The following is a 20,753-nucleotide window of genomic DNA, read 5'->3' on the forward strand; positions in this document are numbered from 1 at the left end:
AAATATATTATTATTATAAATGTCTGAATAAAAGTATTAGTTTCTTTCAAACGAACAGAATCTGCCTTTTGAACAGTGGTGTAAATATCACTTGAGAACCAAACATTTTTTATTTTGTGTCATTTCTAATCAAACTTTGTATTTAGAGCACAGAAATGCTAGCAATGAAATTAACCGAACAAGACAAAGTAGTCAGCCCTTTCATTCGAGAAATGTTTGTTGCTGTTATTTGCATCAAACTATGCTATCAACCATAATAATGTGGGGGAAATGTAAAGAAAAAAATGACAGAATTTCCCTGTGATGCATGTATTTATGTCCACTATTGTACAATTAATGTAATAGACTAATTAAAAGTGTTAAAAGTGTTTGATGGAGTGTTAAGTCCACAGGGCAAAACCCATAGGCTAGACGCTCAATTAGAAATGCACAAAAAGTTACACGCAAATGTAACACTTTCTTAAAAGTCACATCGTCAGATCCCAGAAAGCAAGGTAAAACAGAATACGGGAGATTTCGGCTGCCCTGGAGAGAGAGACAGACAGCCCAAAAACTCTCTGACCTTCCCTCCCACATATATTCCCTTACCTCGAGGCAACACACCTGTGTGGACGTCTGTGTGTTTGAGAGACAGACCATGAGATCAAAGCTCATAGACGGATCATGATCTAGTGTCTGTCAGTCCCTGCGCTGCGCTGTGAAGACGGCAAGTGTCAAGCTAGACAATAGTTTACTGCAGTTCATGTTTCTTTCTCTGGAGCCATATGAGGCGTGAGAGGAACGTCGATAGAGTATTATTGTAGAGTCAAGTAGCCTTTAAAACAACACAAACGTGAACTGTAACTCGAATTGTTTGATTTATTAGCAGTGTTTGCTAAGGTCGATGCCGTTAAAGCTATTTCAACAAATGGCTCTTTACGCTTCGCGAAAAAAATGACTCCTATGAACCAGTGAGCAGTGTTGGGGAAAGTTACTTTTAAAAAGTAATGCATTACAATATTGCGTTACTCCATAAACTACTTGAAAAAAGTAATCTGACAGTAATCCTAGAAGTAAAAATCCTAAAAGTAATCCTACTTTAACACTGCCAGTGAGTGATTATGTCGGTCGAAAAGATTCACGAAACTGCCTCGCTCATGAGTTAATGGTTTGAATTATTAGACTCAATCGGTGAGTCGTCCAGGAGACTTTACTGAGTTCACGTCTCCCACCGCAAATCTGATTCAAAATGAACATTTGTCGTGAGAAAATTTTTTTCTCCAATTACTATTAATTATCAGTGATAATTATACTAAGTACGCACAAACGAGGCTAATTTTTATAAAATTATATAATTGCTTACTATATAGCACATAATGACTTGGAACTACCGGTGCAAACGGTTTTAATGCATAAAATTTATCAGACAGCACATATTATATTATATTATATACATAATAACTGAACTATTTGGACATTTACACTTATTAAATTAAATGTGTGTGTGTGTGTGCATATAGAGAGTACCAATTATTATTATAAATTTTTTTGTATTAAACTTAAATTTGGGGTTTTTCTATTTTTAGAGTTTACACTGAAAAAATAGCTGTTTTATAAGAGAAGTCATCTATAGGGATCATGAGTTTTTGAGTTATTTTTGACTTGGTCCAATAACTAACTACCTAGCAACCTCACAGAACACCCCAGCAATTCAAAATACCATCAAAACACATTTTCCTAACAATCATCAATATACAGCTGGGCTGTCATGAGTGATTAGCTGACACAACAATCCTAGCACTGGCTGATTCACCATTCGTTTGCGGTTTAAGTATTTGCTTGCAGTGTATAAAAGGTTGGGAAGCCCCATAAACACACACACACACACGCACACACACACAGAGAGAGAGAGACATGCTTATTCAGCCTCTCTGACAAGAGCAAGGGGCCTGTTGCCTGGCAACCAGGGGATTTATGGCAGGAGAGGCACTTAAAGGCACTCTGGTGCTCACGCACATCCGTGCACATGTGTGCAGGTTTCTGTTGGTTGAGCAGAGAGGCTGGGTGGGGACAGACGCACACTTGAAAAAGGTAGATGAAAGCCTGCTTTTTACTCAGATAAAAGAGATGAACTAAGAGATAAACCCAGAGACACTGAGTTTTCTGCTAATGTACAAGCGCTTTAGTTAAGAGAGAGGAGAGAGAAGCTATATTATCTGTGCAAAGAGAGCTTGAGAGATCGTATGAGGCAGTATGATATCGTTAATAAGGATGTCAGCGCTCCAGTACCAACCGACAGGATATAAAAATCACACAAGATCTCTGTAATATCACAGCTGCTTCTCTTAGACAGCAATGAGATAAAATTGAGAGTTGCAAGCAAATGGAGACTTGATTTGAGTAAAAGTCTCAAATGTAGCCTACCTCTGGAGCTCCAAAAGAGATCTCAACAATGTTTCAAACTGTGTTCACTTTTGTCACAAAACCAAAGTCTGAGAAATGAAATATTTCACAACAAATTTTTCAAAGACAAAATGATCTACTTTTTTTTGTAAAGCTTTTATAACTTCATATACTGTTATTGTGATGTCAGTTTGTTTAATTTGTGTTCATTTTACTATTCTATTTTTAAGGTAATTTTAAAGCAATTTTAAAATACGTTGTGAGACAATCATCGTCTTGATGCATGCAGTATGAAAGTGAATGAATTTGAGCAATAACATTATTCTTTGGGAATCAGGTAAAGCACTACTATTATTATTATTAATCAAGTCAAGTCGCTTTAATTTATATAGTGCTTTATACAATACAGATTGTCAAAGCAGCTTTACAGTGTTAAACGGGACAAATGTGTGCTGATAATACAAGAGGATAATATAGAAAACAGACAGTTAAAGTTGATTCATTGTTGATTCAGTAATGTCATCATCCAGCTCAGTTCAGTTCTCTTCTAATATTGTCTGTGCAGTCAAGTCAACAATGTTGCCAGAAATTGTGTCCCCAAATAAGCAAGCAAAAGGTGACAGTGGCAAGGAACCAAAACTCCATCGGTGACAGAAATGGAGAAAAAAAACCTTAGGAGAAACCAGGTTCAGTTGGGGGGCCAGTTCTCCTCTGGCAAGATGGAACCAGCATGGTGTGGTTTAATTTCAGGCTGCAACACAGGTCAGATTGAGCAGAGGACTCGTCTGGTTCTCGTGGTCTTGTGCCTGATGGCCAACAAGGTCTTCACAGGGAATCTGTCTCTAGGGTTTGTCTAGTTGACATGGTCTCCACTGACATTCAGGGCTGCACGCTAGGCTGGTGGCAGCAGGGGTGTCAATCATGCTTTGCTAGGAGAGATTCTCAGTCTTAGTGCCAGAGGCAGGTTTATCGCAAACCACACCCCCTCCAACCCATGACAGTGCACAGGGAAATCAGACACGGTGACCTGTGATCTCTTGACCCGACGACCTCCCTGATCCCCCTATCTGCTCTAATAAGCAGCTCTGTTATGTGTGCATGTCTTGGTGAGAGAGCAAAGACAATGTGTGTTTCTCACAGCAGAGATCATTGTGATTGACAATCCCTCAGTCTCCAGTGAGATCTCTATTGCTAATGAAAGCTCAACTTACAAGCCTACACAAAGTAATCCACATGAGTAACATATACGTGAAACAATTCTTGTCTGTCTTGAGTTTTGATGTTTGACATGTATAAATCAGACAAAATGTCCTACTGCATATAAAATGAGGAGTCATTTTAGCACATATTCATGTAGTTGTTTGGGTGCTCTGGAAGATTGCTGTTAATATTGCGTAACTTACATTTTAGCCAAAATATTGCCAGTGACTTTTTTTTTTGCTCCACCAATGAAAATAATTCTAAATGAAAAATCAATCCTTGAATCTTTCTGAGCAACACCCAGTAGTGATGTTTCATTTCTGAATTAATTTTTGAACAAATCAGTTGATTAAATTATTTAATGAATCACTTCTGAAGATACTAGTTTCATTCCTCAGTAAATCAGTGTTTTTGAACAAATTGTTTGATTGAATGATTCATTAAATCTCTCATAAAGACACTTGTTTCATTCCTCAATGAATCAGTATTTTTTAACAAATCGGCTTATTGAATGATTCAATGACACACTCTTAAATAACTCATAAACAACTTTATTTAAAACATCTATTTTTTAGACTCAGTGTTTTTGGATGAATTAGTTAATTGAGGGATTCAGTGACACCCTCATATACTGTATAGCGTGAAACAATTCTTGTCTGTCTTGAGTTTTGATGTTTGACATGTATAAATCAGACAAAATGTCCTACTGCATATAAAATGAGGAGTCATTTTAGCACATATTCATGTAGTTGTTTGGGTGCTCTGGAAGATTACTGTTAATATTGCGTAACTTACATTTTAGCCAAAATATTGCCAGTGACTTTTTTTTTGCTCCACCAATGAAAATAATTCTAAATGAAAAATCAATCCTTGAATCTTTCTGAGCAACACCCAGTAGTGATGTTTCATTTCTGAATTAATTTTTGAACAAATCAGTTGATTAAATTATTTAATGAATCACTTCTGAATATACTAGTTTCATTCCTCAGTAAATCAGTGTTTTTGAACAAATTGTTTGATTGAATGATTCCTTAAATCTCTCATAAAGACACTTGTTTCATTCCTCAATGAATCAGTATTTTTGAACAAATCGGCTTATTGAATGATTCAATGACACACTCTTAAATAACTCATAAACAACTTTATTTAAAACATCTATTTTTTAGACTCAGTGTTTTTGGATGAATTAGTTAATTGAGGGATTCAGTGACACCCTCATATACTGTATAGTCACTTGTTTCATTTTGGAATTAATCAGTGTTTTTGAACAAATCGGTTGATATGTTGAATGATTCAGTGAGTCATTCATTATTTATTCTTGAATGCATTAGCGTTTTTGAACAAATTGGTTGATTGAACGATTCAAAGCCTCTTTCATTAAGATACTTATTTTATATTTAAATGAATCAGTATTTTGAATGAATCAGTTCAGTGAATGAATCATTAATTCACTCGTGATATACAAAATATCATGTGTCACCACCTACTGCAGAAATAGTCACTGACAAATCCCAGGGCAACTTTACATTTCTCGGCCTGAGACTTCGTCATATGGAGCAGGTACTTTTTAATCAATTATCCATAAAAATATCATCAAATGTTTTTATTTTCCATCTCGATAGATTTTGTTCTTCTGTAAGTTGCTTCTGTATCAGCAGATAAAAAATGCAAAAACCTCAAATTCGATCACCTCATCAAATATAGCCCAGGGCTATGAAGTTCGACAACTCTAAAATCCCAGAGGGTGGGAAGAGTAGACTAATGAATGACCCTTTTGTGGACCAGCTGCATTTATGTATATGTTGTACTTGAGGAGAGAGTCCATCATTTAATTGGGAACAGAAATGCTGCACTTCAGTGTCTGAAAGTGAGGCGATTCATTTGACTGACAGCTCCTGCGAATGAATTGGACGGGAGGCCTGGGCCCAGGGGATTGGAGATTTTTTGATGGTTGGATGCAACCACGCCCCTTTTTGATGACCAGACACTCCCTCCAGCTCCCAGAAGATTTTGCAGGGGGCCCAAGAAAGCCTCCTCTCTGTTTTCTCTCCCAAGGGAAATATGGTTGGTTAGGCTCTCAACTGAGCAAGTTATTTTATGCAAAAATCCGAGATGCAGCCATTTACAGAGTGAAAGAGATGCAACTAATGCTGAAATGAAATGAGGGGTTTTATAAATGTGTGATTTTTGAAAGCGTGCAGATTCAAAGCCTCTTTCATTAAGATACTTATTTTATATTTAAATGAATCAGTATTTTGAATGAATCAGTTCAGTGAATGAATCATTAATTCACTCGTGATATACAAAATGTCATGTGTCACCACCTACTGCAGAAATAGTCACTGACAAATCACAGGGCAACTTTACATTTCTCGGCCTGAGACTTCGTCATATGGAGCAGGTACTTTTTAATCAATTATCCATAAAAACATCATCAAATGTTTTTATTTTCCATCTCGATAGATTTTGTTCTTCTGTAAGTTGCTTCTGTATCAGCAGATAAAAAATGCAAAAACCTCAAATTCGATCACCTCCTCAAATATAGCCCAGGGCTATGAAGTTCGACAACTCTAAAATCCCAGAGGGTGGGAAGAGTAGACTAATGAATGACCCTTTTGTGGACCAGCTGCATTTATGTATATGTTGTACTTGAGGAGAGAGTCCATCATTTAATTGGGAACAGAAATGCTGCACTTCAGTGTCTGAAAGTGAGGCGATTCATTTGACTGACAGCTCCTGCGAATGAATTGGACGGGAGGCCTGGGCCCAGGGGATTGGAGATTTTTTGATGGTTGGATGCAACCACGCCCCTTTTTGATGACCAGACACTCCCTCCAGCTCCCAGAAGATTTTGCAGAGGGCCCAAGAAAGCCTCCTCTCTGTTTTCTCTCCCAAGGGAAATATGGTTGGTTAGGCTCTCAACTGAGCAAGTTATTTTATGCAAAAAGCCGAGATGCAGCCATTTACAGAGTGAAAGAGATGCAACTAATGCTGAAATGAAATGAGGGGTTTTATAAATGTGTGATTTTTGAAAGCGTGCACCCATATGAAAGAAATGTCTTTGATCCTGAGTGAAAACATATGCACCTTAATACGATTTGTGCACTAAGCAATTCAAAGTAATGTTCATCATGAAGGAATAACGTAATTTGTAGTATGGATCTGTGGCTCTTGTTGTTTGTGGCTTGAGAGAGTATTTAGACTGTAATGGGTTTTTGTAAATGAATATGACACTAGTACACATAATTCTTGGCTGTGAACAAGGGTCTCTTTGAAGTAAACAGAGTCTGGCCTGTGTCTCAATGAGCATACAGGCCCATGTTGGGACTGAGCAAACACACACCCGCATCCACACACTCACAAACATTGATCTTTCAATACATATTTATGCTTGACCACAAGTGACACCAAATAGGCAGATAATGAGGGCCACTGGGATCTCTGGTTCCCCCAAGAGACTCTAATCTCTCTCTCTCTCTCTCTCTCTCTTTGCACACACTAGACAGTAGTAATAAAGTTTGCCTGGACTCATTGTTGCTGGCTTCTAGAGGCCATAAAACACACACACACACACACACTACAGAAAGATTTTTAAAAAGACAGGACAGTTTATGAATATGTGTCTCTGAATATCAGTGACCTTCAGTCATTTGAAGTTATTGATTTTCTGGGAGTTTGTTTGTATGTTTGTTTTTAAGTCACATTTAAATAATGTATGACTTATTTATATATATTTTTTATTACTTATGTGTCTAAATAATTTTGGGGCCACTGTCAATACATTCATTATGGATTAAACATTATATAATATTCATTTTCTAAGTAATCCAGGGGGTGATTTATTTATTTACTTATTTATTCATTTTTTTCAACACAAGTCATATTTAAATAATATATGAATTATTCAGATATTTTAGTGACTTAAATGTGTAAATACTTTTTGGGGCACTGTAAATACATCCATTATGGATTTAATATTATATAAACCTTATTTCAGGGGGTGATTTAGTACTTGGACAGTAGAATTAGACATTAAATTATTGAGGAAAGAGAGATGGGAGCAGGGGCAATGCAGGCCTTACTTGAACCTGCATTTCCCACGTGAGCACCATGGTTCAATGTATCAGAAGCATGAGTGTGAACCACTATGCCAAAAAGTTATTTTTGATTTATAGATTAATATAGTATATTATAGTATTTTTCCATGTATTGTAAGCTTTGATGGTTTAAAGAGATCTTATCAAAAAGTGTTCCTTCATATTTTCCTCATTTTGCCATGAATTCAGTTGAATCAAACCTCAAGTTGCATCCTACTCCTCATAAAAGACTGCCTTTTACAAGTATAAAACCACTTTGTATGTGCATGAGTTTGTGTAAGTGTCTGTCGTCCTTCCTTGCCTTTTCATCGGAATTTGTCAAAGTCAATGATAAACAGGAATGACAGCAGCGATACAGTGATATGAGCGATGAAGAGCAACCCCAGTCACACATTCATCCACAAGCACACAATTCCTGCACCAACTACTCCGACACAGATTAAATATGGATTAAGCCTATTTTCATATGAATTGTGTTATCAAATATTTCTTCCAAGGATTAATGAGATGGAGTTTTGGTGCAGTAGTATGAATATATATTTCATTTATTTGCCACCTTGTAAAACAATCACTCACTGCTCACTTCAGAAGAGAACTGTCAATTTTTTCTTCCTTGTTCTTTGTCTCTTGTCTGTTCAAGACACGTCCATCCTTAATATATACATATGCTTCTTTTTCGTTACTCTTAGATTAAAATGTTTTGAGTTTGAAGCTAATAAAATCATTGAAGCTTGACATATGAAGTTGAATGTTATTATATCAGAAGTAATTGCAGCTGAGGACACATTATTATTGTGCCCCTGGGGGCCTTTTACCCAATTTAACCTTTAGCTGCCTTTATAGTTATATGTTTTAATCAAAACAAACTTCTTTGCCATTTAATTTCTCCAGCAATTTTCAAATATATATATTTTTAATCCTCATATGCTTTGAGACCAGAAAAAAGTGTTTCTAGCACTATTGCACCCCTAAATTTGCTGTAGAAGCTTTCAAGGCATGCAGCAATAAGACAGTTGTGCCATATTTGTTCTAGATCTGAATTGTGAGTAAAAGTATGACCTTAATGCAATAATCAGACCAGCTTTCATTTTTCTTCAGTCTTGAATGCAACAGACCAGTTCTCACTTTTATTAAGGGCCTTCTGTGTGATGTTTTTGGACACAAAGAGTGTGATTAGACATGTTTCTCCCTTGGATTCGCTTTCTCTGTTTTATATCTCAGGGAAACACTAATTTTCCTTTTTCTTTGTTGTCTCAGCACAGGTGGGAGAGGGGCCTGTAAGGACATGGCTCTCTGTTTTATGTGGGTAACCTCACACAAACACAGACATACTGCACACAGCACATGAGGTTTTGTTGTTCTAATTCATCCTTTGGTGTTTTAGACGTATAGAGCTCTTCATGCACCTTGGAGTAAAAAATATCAATGCAGTCCTTGCTAATGTCATCCAGTGTTCCCACTCGCTTTGTATAAATTGATTTAATCTGTGAAAGGCTTGGTACAGATGCCTCCAAACCAGAAAGATGGCTTCAAAACATTTGCCTTCTAACTTTTTCTCTTTCCTCTGTACTCCTCTTTCTCTGTTTCATTCCCTTTCCAGTGCCTATCTGCCAAAATGCTTTTTTTTCCCTATTAAATGAGCATTCAGCAGCAGCTCCATCACACACATCCACTTAAAGGAAAAAACTGATTAAAATGAATAACTTTCTCTGTGCAAATCTGCGGCAGCCACTTATCAATCCAATTTCAGCCAATTAGACTTCTTCTCATTAATCCGCCTTCAAGGCAGCGAAGAAAGTGCAAAGAGGAATATTAAATTTGATACAACAAATATCACATGCACAGAGCGTTTGACTGAGTAATGAATGTGTGTCAGAATAATATGGGTTATGAATCTGAACATTAATGGATTAATCATTTATATGTGACAGTAAAAGAGATTTTTTTTTCTGTAAATTATGTCAATCATTAAAACTGCACATACACAGAGAAATAGTGTTTGAACGGAGCTGTTAAGATTGTGCATAAAACTGTGTGCATTTATTAACTGCGTGCAGAACCGGTAGTTTAGGTACAGGAGTTTATAAAAGTCCAAACAACACAAACTGATCAAATTTTTTGCTGGATTTGCTTCTTTTTTTTTTTAAATCCCATTGTTTAAAGACACACTTCTTTAAACAACCTTAAAGAGCAACCTTAAAACAGCACTTAACATTAAAAATGTTCAATTTCATCAACAACATCAAAGGTAGCTCAACAGTATATTATTATTAGTAGTAGTAGTAGTAGTAGTACTGTCTATTATAGTACATTATTTACATTACTTTTTAAAAGTTTAGGCTCAGTAATATTTTTTAAGAAGTCTCCTTATGTCTGCATTTACTTGATCAAAATACAGTTAAAACAGAAAAACTGTTTTCTGGTAAATATATTTTAAAACGTTGCTTATTCCTGTGATGGCAAGGCTGAATTTTCAGCGCCCATTCGAAGTCGTACGTGTTAAAAGAAATTGTCAACTTTCTTTTAACGCGAATTGTAAAATTGTAAACTTTGCTATTTTGCACGGTGTAAGTTTATTCACCTTTAAAACAATAAATCAGGTTAATTGTCAACAATGGGTTGCATGTTGATTTGAGTTTATCGCATATTTTTCTAACTTGTTCCCTTTGTCATTAAAAGGCAAATTTTCTGTTTTGCAAGAGACACAACTGTAGCAGCTGTAAAAACCCCTGCCTATGCAATCAGGAGGAAGTAAAGTAATGACTGCAGGGCTCCTGGTCCACACGCATGCAATATGCATGCATATTAAGGCTTTGTAATCTTATGTTTTTAAAGATATGGACACCTAATTTGTATGCATAGCCTTCATTATGTGAGCTGCAAAGTCTCCATAACAAACTTAAAAGATCATGAGATTTGTGTACAAGATCGTTAATGAAGAGCCTATAGGCTATAGCCTACAACTCATATTAATTTCTGTATAACTGCAAGAGCCCATTTTCCCCCTTTTTTGCTGATTCTAACATGAACCTGGCAGTGAAACTTGTTTTTGGAACGTGTGATTGTGGTCGGTGTGAATGCTCCTCTTTCTGTTTCAATGCAGGGAAGATAAGGCCAATGTGTAGCTGAGGAAGTGAGATTGTGATAGAGCTATGTATTTAAATGGAAAATGGCTGGTTTAATCCTATGGTCCAATAACCTCATTTTGAACTATTCAGTTCAATTCAATTCAAATTTATTTGTATAGCGCTTTTCACAATACACATTGTTTCAAAGCAGCTTTACAGAAAATGCATGTGTCTACATTACAAAGCAGAAGTGAATGTGTCCAAGTAATGTTCATTTCACAAATGAACAGTTCAAGATAATAGAATCATACAGCTAGCTAACATGAATTAATTTTAGGCAGAAGCTCATTAAAGCAATTATTACAAGTGTGATCATAATGATTACAATATAGAGAAATTTTGGCAGCTGTGCATGTCGATTCAAGTTGGCGTCATCTGGGGTCCTCGCAGGGGTCAGCATAATCTCTTCAAAGGAGTTGGGTCATCTGAAGTCTTTCTATGAGTCTGGATCCACGCTCGAGATGGTGTAATCTCTAGATACCTCGAGATGGGCATCCCGGGATAGAAACAGAAAGGCAGATAGAAAAGAATTAGCGTAGCTGCTGTTCATAATGTTTCAAGCAAAAAATATGTTTGTGACTTTTATCTGATCTAACTGGGAACAAGGGTGAGATTGAGATTCAGTAGAACTAGAGGACTCTGCTTTTATAGTTCCAACTCAATGCAGGTTTGCCACAGCCCATCAAAATCTCAAATACACCTTTTTTCCAGATATGTAAAAGATACTACAAATTGGCATTTTAATGGCGTTAATTTTATTATGGAATAAGTTTATTTACTTATTTTTTGTGTGTTTCTTTTAATCTAAAATTCTATATTGTCTATAAATAAGCAACATTTTTATAGGCTATAAATTAGAATTAAAGGCAAAAAAGCATTAAAATAAGCTACTTTAAACCAAGATGTTTAACAATAACTAAAAATCGAGATATGTCTTATTTTAATTTAATCCCCTCAACTGTTTTTTTTTCTTCAAGGAAAAGGGTTCCTACTGTCTAGAAAATTCTGGAATTATAATTTAAAAAGTGGGAAAAGTAATCTAAATTAATAAAATCTTATAGCTCCACGGTCATTTTTATTATGAATTTACATTTTTGTCATTGTCAGTGTCTAAAATATTTTTCGGTAGAAATTTTGAGTAAAAAAAAAAAAAAAAAGGGGGGGGGGGGTTAAAAAATATTTATTATTCCAAACAGTCAGTAAGCGACAGGTGCTTGGAAACGCTGTTTTGTACTGTAATCTAAATTAATAAAATCTTATAGCTCCACGGTCATTTTTATTATGAATTTACATTTTTGTCATTGTCAATGTCTAAAATATTTTTCGGTAGAAATTTTGAGTAAAAAAAAAAATAAAATAGGGTGAGGGGTTAAAAAGAACCACTGTCCTACAGCATTTCTGTTTAGGTTTTCCAGATGATTAAACATTTAAAAGCAACAGGAATTCTTTTATTCTTCAGATTTTGGGCCTGCTGGTATGGGCACTGATTGCAAGCACAGAGTATTTCCGATTTTCCCCATTTGGATGGGTGATGTTTGTGACTGTCTTCTATTGGCTTCTCACCCTCTTCCTTCTCATCATCAAACTGGCCAGAGGACAAATCCGACACATTCCCTGGACTACAGTGGTAGGTGCACTTCTATACAGTTCTATAGTTGATTCTTGTCTCTACAAAGCTGTAGAAAAAGGATGCCACGATGGTATGTGCAAATAGTTCTGCATTTTGATTTAGAAAAACAAGTCTAAACTTACCCAAATTATCTTAGTGACCTTCAAAACAACGTGGCTAAATGGTTTTTAAGGAACATGTTTTGCTAATTGTCTTAAATAATTGTAGCTCTGTCCCTGCCATCCCAGGTTCTCATTTTTAACTGCACTGCTGCTTTATTGTACACATCCGCTGCTGTTGTTGAGGCAACATTAGTGAACCGGGGGGTCAAAGGTCATCATGATTTCAACTGTTGGGCAGCATCGACGGTAATAATCAGTTTGAAGTACATAATTGTGTGCAAGGCTGTAAACAACATAACTTTGAGGGGAATTGATATTTGTGGTCAAGTGATGAGTTTTGAGTAGTTTTAAATCTGATAACTGATCTGCCCTAATTGATCTCCCCTGCCCAGAATATGTGGTTACATGCTTGATTGTGCGCAATGTCATTTCCAAGTGAAATCCTTTTTTTTTTTCATTTACATTGCATCAAATTTTTAACGCTTGCCTTTTTTTCTCTCTTTCCTAGTTTTTTGCATTCCTAGTATCTCTGACTTACGCTGGTAGTGCGTTCTTCAGTTACAAATCCTGGCACAGAGGAGATGAATAAAATGTTCTGGATTGTAGTTTTTAATCAAATGTTAAAATTATGACTCATCCTTAAATTGTTCAGGTATGGACTAAACTTGAAAAAATATTTAATACTGATGATTGTCTTTCATATTAAAAATTAAGAAATGTACCTTTTGCTCTGTAGCCCTATGTATTTGCAACCATTCCACACATACAGATTTGTCTAATGCACAAAGGATATTTTAATATCTTTCTCATATTTAATATGGACATGCATAACTTACATTATTTAAATTTTATTGAATGGATGCTAATAAATTATGCCGAAAATGCATGATGTTTGGACTTACCAGACTTATTATGAAAGCCTTGTTGTGTTTCACAAAGCATAAGCGCAACTCTGTGTCAAATTAAAGCTGTCATTATATTTGTCCTTTGAAAGCAGATCTCATTTATTTCTTATTTTTGTAAATGTCAAACTCATATGGCTGCACACAATAGGTAAAACTGCATAATTAAACTAGAAGAGGAAGTTTACAAAAGTGCATCCATGCACCCCATCACTGACACTAAATCAAAGGTGTGCTTGTGTTTAATACAGGAATGTGATCAGAATCAGATACATGATGAATTAATCTGTTATGTTCCAACGAATTGTGATTCACGCTCTCAGGTATTAAGGCACAGTATGACTTATGAATCATGATGTGAAATTTGAGCAACGCGAGTGATGTCGTGTCAGATGCAGTTTCCCGACCACATCATACTCGACGAGCGCGGTTGTGTGGCGTCGCGTCGTTGCAGAGTATTGTTAGACATCATCCACTAAACGATGATGGGGATTTTATTTCTGGACTACTTACGATCCAAACAAGGAGTTCTGAAGGTCGCTCAGCTCGTAAGTATTTCAAATCGACACCACATGACAGTATCAGACCACTGAACACGCCTTTCAGCGTTTCATTTTTGTCAATTATAATACCAATAAGTTATAATATGCTATTAATTGTCATTGTGAATCTTAACAGTTACTATAATACTAGCAGAAACAGCATTTTGTTTGTGTGTGCAGGTGATTCTCCTGATAGCGTTCGCTTGCGTTCGTTCCACGTGGTACAACAGCTTCTACACTTACGGTTTCTTGGAAGGAGTCACGCTCGGTTACTCCATCACGGTCGCCCTTTTTCTATTCCTGACTGTATTTGGGATTCCGAAAAGGGCATTATTTGTGAACCGGACGATAGCCGTGAGTATTGTGTTCCGCATATCTGTTTCAGATCACTATTCTTACTAAAGCTCACTTGAATAGTTGACGCGTTATCGTTCGTGGACTTTTTGATAGATCAAATCCAGAAGCTCGTGCGATTTTTAGACACTTTCCAACTAACAAGCACAGTCGTCAAGAAGTTTTTATTTTGGAATAAGGTAGTTGACCAGCTAGAAACTAGTCTGTCCAAAACTAGTTAGCAGCTTAAATGTATTTTCCAACCAGGGGAATCAAGATTTTAGTTGAACAATTGTTTAGTGTAATAATTGTCATAAAGATAGTTTAAAATTATTTGTATGGAGTAGGCCTATAGCATGTCACACTACAGGACATGTCAATTTCCCATATTTTTCCCCACTTTACATTATTCATGTTAGCTGCTACCCACATTATAAGCATGAATTTGCATAACTGTATTTGATTATGGAAATTATGATGAAGAATATTGTTCTGTTTGTTCTTCAAGGAGTTTGTGCTCGATACATTGGGATTCATCTTCATCTCCACCGGTTCCATTGTAGCTGCTGTGAAGTCTTATGACACCCCCATTCTGGTTGCCGCCTCAGTAAGGGCTTCATCACAGTTAAAAGATTCCAGTAAAATGAAAATTAAACAAAAATGTATGTCAAAGATTGGTTTTGTGGTGGTGTTCTCATTTTGCAGCATTTCATTTCAACAACTGCTTGTAATAATATTGTAAGCTTTTCTGGTGTTTGTGTTTCAGGTGTGTGGTCTTCTGGTCTCATATCTCTCACTTGTTAGTGTGATACTTTCATTTGTTGCCACTCGCCGCACACAGCCTGCGGGTAAGTTATGAGCTGTGTGTTTTCAGTGTGTATTTCAACATATTTAGATAAACTGAACATAGCTGGATCTGCAAAACATTTTCAGGCGCTTCTGGAGCCTGAACTGTTGATCTGAAATAATGTATTTCTATTCCAGGTCCACCAGTATAAAAACATTGTCTTGATGTTTATAGTGCTTCTTCTGAAATATCTAACTGCCCTCAACACATAACAGCTTGGATCGGGAATTGATAAAGGATATGGTTGTTTTAGTACATTTACATGGAACATAAAAGATTTTGTGACAATATAATTTTTTGCACACATAGTTTATTGCAGAGATGATTTTAATATTATAATTATATTTAATAGTATAAAAATCTATGATAATAACCTGCCAATAATTTACTGGTGTAAAATCTAAGAAATGGCCTTAATTTTGTTCAAATTAATGTTTTAATAGTCTCAACATTGTTTTGTTAATAATTTGTTATTTTTATCAAATGTATTATTACTAAAAATATTTTCCATAGCACTTTTGTAATTTTAGTTGGTTTGGTGGCCAAACTTGTTTTTTTTATCTAATGCTTTACGAAAGAAAAATGAATGTCGAGAAATAAAAAACAAACATACAATTTATAAAATGTTGAACTCTTGTGTAAACTGTTCCAAAGAAGATTGGTTTTTGCTGAGATCACAGACTTCCTGTGTCGTAACGGTCTCCACCCACACAAAAGAACGTCAGAGCCAGCAGCCACTCCCAATAAATACAACTTTAATAGAATGATTACAGACCTGATCCAGAGAAACATCACTACATCTTGTGAAATTACGGGACCATATTAGCGTGTTTACTTCCCCCTCCCTCTCGTAAGAAGTTCGGTTGATGACTGCACATGCAGGTGAGGGTGATCTGAGATCTCACCTGCCCTGCCACATCTGCCCCCCCTCCCTCCCTCCCTCCCTTCCTTCCTTCCTTCCTTCCTTCCTTCCTTCCTTCCATCCTTCCATCCATCCAGCAAACTAAACATTTATTTATTTATTTTAGCACTATTCACCATCATGTTGCTGTAAACACTACAAACTAAAACACTGCAAAGGTATTTTATTCAATTATTTTTATTTATTTATTTAGCAATATTTTCCATTGGAATAGACACTACAAACAAAACCATCGGGGGGTGAATAGAGGCCTCCTGTAGCAAATCCATGTGTTTTTGTAAGAAAAATATCCATATTTCAAATGTAATAAACATTTTTCTCTCACTTCCGCCATCTGTCATATGCGGAAGCCGTTCCAGCGGATGTCGTAGCACGTCGGCGTTGCGTGATTAGTGACGAATGCGGAGAGAGAACAAAACAAAACGCTGGTCACGAATTAGAAGTACAAACCGAGGATTTGCAAAGAAAAATGTCGGAGGATTTCGATATAAACCAAGAGGAGACTGCTTTTTGTTTGCTAAAGTAAGGAAACTTTGCTTCCTTTGCTCCTATAAACAAACTCGCGAGACTAGCATATCTCAGATGTGCGTGCGCTGCGCATACGTGCTGCGGAACGCCTTCCCCGTATGACAGATACCGGTAAAAAAATAAGTGTTTATTACATTTGAAATATGGATATTTTTCTTATAAAAATGCATGGATTCGCTACAGGAGGCCTCTATTCACCCCCGGAGCCATGTGAGGGACATTTTATTATGGATGCGCGCGCTTTATTTGACGACTTGTGGACTGTTCAACTGCAACACCTGCTGAGTGCAATGATAGAGCTTGGAATAGCCAGGACAATTTTTTATATAACTCAGACTGGATTCATCTGAAAGAAGAAAGTCATAAACACCTAGGATGCCTCGAGGGTGAGTAAAACACAAGCTAATTTTCATTTTTGGGTGAACTAACCCTTTAAGCTTAATCGACAGGATTTGTGGCATAATGTTACCACAAAAAATTATTTTGACTTTTATCATTTCATTCCCTTTAAAAAAATTAATATAAATAAATAAAATCAGGGTTATGGGTGAAAGGAGGTAAATTGTGTCAAATCTTGGGAGATTTTAAAGTCAGAAATGTTAAAACTTATAAAAGCACTTTTACCCCCGGTTTCACAGACAAGGCTTAAGCTAGTCCCTGACTAAAATGCATGTTTGAGCTGAGTCAATTGAAAATATCTTGTTCTGACATATCTTAAAATATGTCAGTGTCATTGTTCTGTGTCAAGATGCACACCTGTAATGTTTTCTTCCAAGGCATTTTTGTAAAAGTTGCTTAAATATCTTAATTTAACTAAGGCCTAGTCCTGGCTTAAGCTAAGCCCCGTTTGTGAAACCGGGCCTTAATCTTTTGTTAAAATTTACAAACTTTAAAGCTTTTAAAAACATTTTTGTGGTTGTTTCAGGGTTTCACGCGTTGTGTTTCCATTGTAAAATTGGATATAACTTTACACATAAAATGTAAATAATAGATAGTTACATTGGTTTTATGTTAACATGCATATTGTTCACGTTATGTGGCCTCATTCACTTCCATTGCAAGAGCCTCAATGTAACCCATATTTTTGCTTTTTTAAAGAAAAGGAGGTACAAGTCGAAATAAATATTCATGGTATTAAACATTGTGTTCAACGATTGAGATTAACTTGTATTGAACCCAGAATATTCCTAAATCAGTAACAAGGGATGGCAAATTGGCAATATACTTAAAACCAGCGTGTCAGTATTTGTGAGTCTGCGAGTGAACTATTTAGCACAGGAACAAGTGGGAAGCATAAGAAGGCACATTTGCTTCTCTTATATCAATGTTCAGAAGTTTTTGAGCTTGAAGGAGAAAAGTAAATGCAAAACATTGAAATGGAGATGAAACAATGTCAATGAACCTTCACACAGACTCACACACGCATCCAGGCTGAAAGCTGGTTTATAAAAAAAAATCCAGCCAACAGAACATTAAGCATGCAGTAAAAACTAATTGAATGTGTCACGTAGGAGAACCATCTGCGTATTTAGTGCTTTAAAAGGCACAATTCACAATGCCGAGACAAAGTTGATTCAGAAATGATCCTTTAAGCCAAACAAAAGGCTTTGATCTGATGGGAATGTTATCACAGTTTGAAGGCTTATCTTGTCTTAATTTCACTAATTATGTGCTAACAATTAGCCCTGTTGCGATTGTGGATTGTATTTGTTACTTAAATTAATTTGTAAATTAATCAGTAACTAGAAAATCATGGCTAATTTAAAGATATCCTATGACTTTAATGAGGCTTCATGCAGTGATTATCAGGCACCCTTAAACTGTGCAATTTCAAACTCAGCACGAGAAAGACAGTGTTAGTCACAATGGAGCAAGATGGGGGGCCTGAAACGAAGAGGGCAGAGACGTATAACACAGGCCAGAGTTGTAAAAGTGCTCAAAGAAATGTATTGTCGTTCTAAAAAGGAAGATGCAACAGTGGTTAAATTAAAAGCATGCAAGTGAGGGACACACACCTTAGCGTGGCCAACATCCCCTGGCTAACACACATGATGAAAGACAGTTTAAAGGGGTTAAATATTATGACTAATGAGCAAAGTGCACATGAATGTAGTTGCTCACTCATTCATACATATGTATAGAAGAAAAAATGGTTAAATAAAATTACAGTTACACTCATACATGGTAACATGGTCAAAGAAAGAAAATCAGGGCACAAGATGATGACTGGAAGAGGTCACTGTGGCCAATGAGGTACTTTACCTTTAATACACTCCCATAAAATCAAGCTGCATTATGGGTTCAAAAACAAATGAAGATGCAAAAGCACAATATGAAAGGACACGAGAGTGGGCCATAAAACCACTGCACTTGCTGTTAGTTTTAGAGCCTGTAAGGTGAATGTTATATCTGTAGAAACCCTTAGTAAGCATGCTACTGCCAAACACTTTTTTTCTCTCGTGTTCACACCTATTACTATCAAGTTCTTGCTCCATTTTAACATTTAATGGAATGTTTAATTCAAAATGAAAATTGTGTTATCATTTAATCATGTAATTTTAAACCTATATAACTTACTTTCTTTTGTGGGACACAAAATAAGATATTTTCAACTGTATTTGTCCATATAACGAAAGTCAATGGGGTCCAAAACAACCCCTATGACTTTCATTATATGGACAAAAAACACTTGAGACATACCAAAGTATCTTCTTTTGTGTTCCATATAGGGCTGCGACGATAACCGCGGTAATTAGATGCCGACGCAAATTTTTTTTTTGCTAGTGAAAGTTGCAGAAGTGCATATGGTGTGTGATATGAAATATAAACAATAATCATTGTTTGTCAATTTACTGGGGGGGAGGGGGGGGGGGTTCTACATGAATGAACAGTGAGAGCAAAGCGAATGTCACACATTTTAAACTCAACAAAATGGTAAAATGCATATATCAAGAGCATTCTCACAGATAAAAACAACAGAGAACAAAACAGCGTTGGATGAAGTGGATTTAGAACCCTGCACGGGCCTCAAATATAGGCCCTAGCCCGTATTTTTTCCCCTTTTCCCAAAACAGCTTATAGGCTACTACTGTTTCAGCTATTAAAATAGTTCAGTTTTGTATGTAATGGAAAAGTGATTATATTTCGTTTAGTTTTTTTATAAAGTTAATTTAGAAAAACTTTTGGAGCATTTTTTTGTTCCTTAAATGTAAGTTTTTGTTTTTTAAAGTAACGACCAAGCAGCAAGCGGCAGACAATGAGTTGATCATAGCTTATGTTTGATCAATTTAGCCTTCATAAATCATCACGACTTGCCTAAAATAAAATCTATAGATATAAAACAGTTCAAGCATATCACAATGTTTGTTTAAATGTTTAACCTAGATAAATGTGCACTGTTAGACGCATATCCAATCGTTTGCGGAGAGTGGAAGCTGAAGCGCGCTCTGCAGGACATGGAGTTGCCAGCGCTATCACTTGCATTTTTTTCTAACAGTGGAAACAACTTAGAATAGGCAGTCATTTTAGCTCATAAAGGTAATACGTCATTTCAAACTGTAAAGGGTCTACTTTTATTTGTGTGCACTCACAATATCAACAAAACTTTGTGCTTTTATAAAATAAAGAAAACAAACGCTTTCTGCCGTCTCTGGCTTGAACAGGAGCGCTTCACAATGATGAACCTAAACTCAACGAATTGCCTCACAGACATGATAAAGAATATATAGAAAGCTTTAAATTACTACTTTAAAACGAAATAATTCAAATCGGAAATAGAAACTCTTTCATTATGTAATCCGTGCATTTCTCTCTAAAGGCACATCTAATGAGGAGATGGCAAGTAATTTTTTTCATCACCATAACTGATGGATCTCTAAAATATAAAAATAAGGAAAAGCCTAAAAACAGGCCCGATTATAATTTGCGTTTTATAAGACACGGAGTTGACGCACAACCTAAAAAGAAAAATGGTTAGCGTCATGGAAGACAAATATAGTGCACCTGCAACACAGCAACTGTTGGCAAAGGCCACATTAATTGATCCAAGATACAGGGACATCAACCCCGGAGATGACGTTAAAGATGTGCTCCTGGAGGAGATGTTGGCAATGCCCGATGAGCGGAGTGATGGTGGGGATGG

The 20,753-nt window shown here is 36.2% G+C and overlaps 2 protein-coding genes across 2 annotated transcripts; both read left to right on the forward strand.

Annotated features, from left to right (window-relative positions):
* The first annotated feature begins 1,953 nt into the window (after positions 1 to 1,953).
* LOC107602356 (CKLF-like MARVEL transmembrane domain-containing protein 8) lies at positions 1,954 to 15,456 on the forward strand. The gene is made up of 8 exons (XM_016294836.1): positions 1,954 to 2,070; positions 12,267 to 12,434; positions 12,665 to 12,784; positions 13,047 to 13,988; positions 14,163 to 14,336; positions 14,824 to 14,922; positions 15,082 to 15,163; positions 15,300 to 15,456. The coding sequence occupies exons 1-4, from the start codon at positions 1,954 to 1,956 to the stop codon at positions 13,125 to 13,127; spliced, it is 486 nt and encodes a 161-aa protein (XP_016150322.1). The 3' UTR covers positions 13,128 to 13,988; positions 14,163 to 14,336; positions 14,824 to 14,922; positions 15,082 to 15,163; positions 15,300 to 15,456.
* LOC107602357 (CKLF-like MARVEL transmembrane domain-containing protein 7) lies at positions 13,926 to 19,355 on the forward strand. The gene is made up of 5 exons (XM_016294837.1): positions 13,926 to 13,988; positions 14,163 to 14,336; positions 14,824 to 14,922; positions 15,082 to 15,163; positions 19,342 to 19,355. Exons 1-5 carry the CDS (start codon positions 13,926 to 13,928, stop codon positions 19,353 to 19,355), a joined length of 432 nt encoding a protein of 143 aa, XP_016150323.1.
* The last annotated feature ends 1,398 nt before the right edge of the window (positions 19,356 to 20,753 follow it).

Source organism: Sinocyclocheilus grahami, unplaced genomic scaffold (genome assembly GCF_001515645.1).
Source record: "Sinocyclocheilus grahami isolate Dianchi unplaced genomic scaffold, SAMN03320097.WGS_v1.1 scaffold325.1, whole genome shotgun sequence".
In the NCBI taxonomy this organism is placed as follows: domain Eukaryota; kingdom Metazoa; phylum Chordata; class Actinopteri; order Cypriniformes; family Cyprinidae; genus Sinocyclocheilus; species Sinocyclocheilus grahami.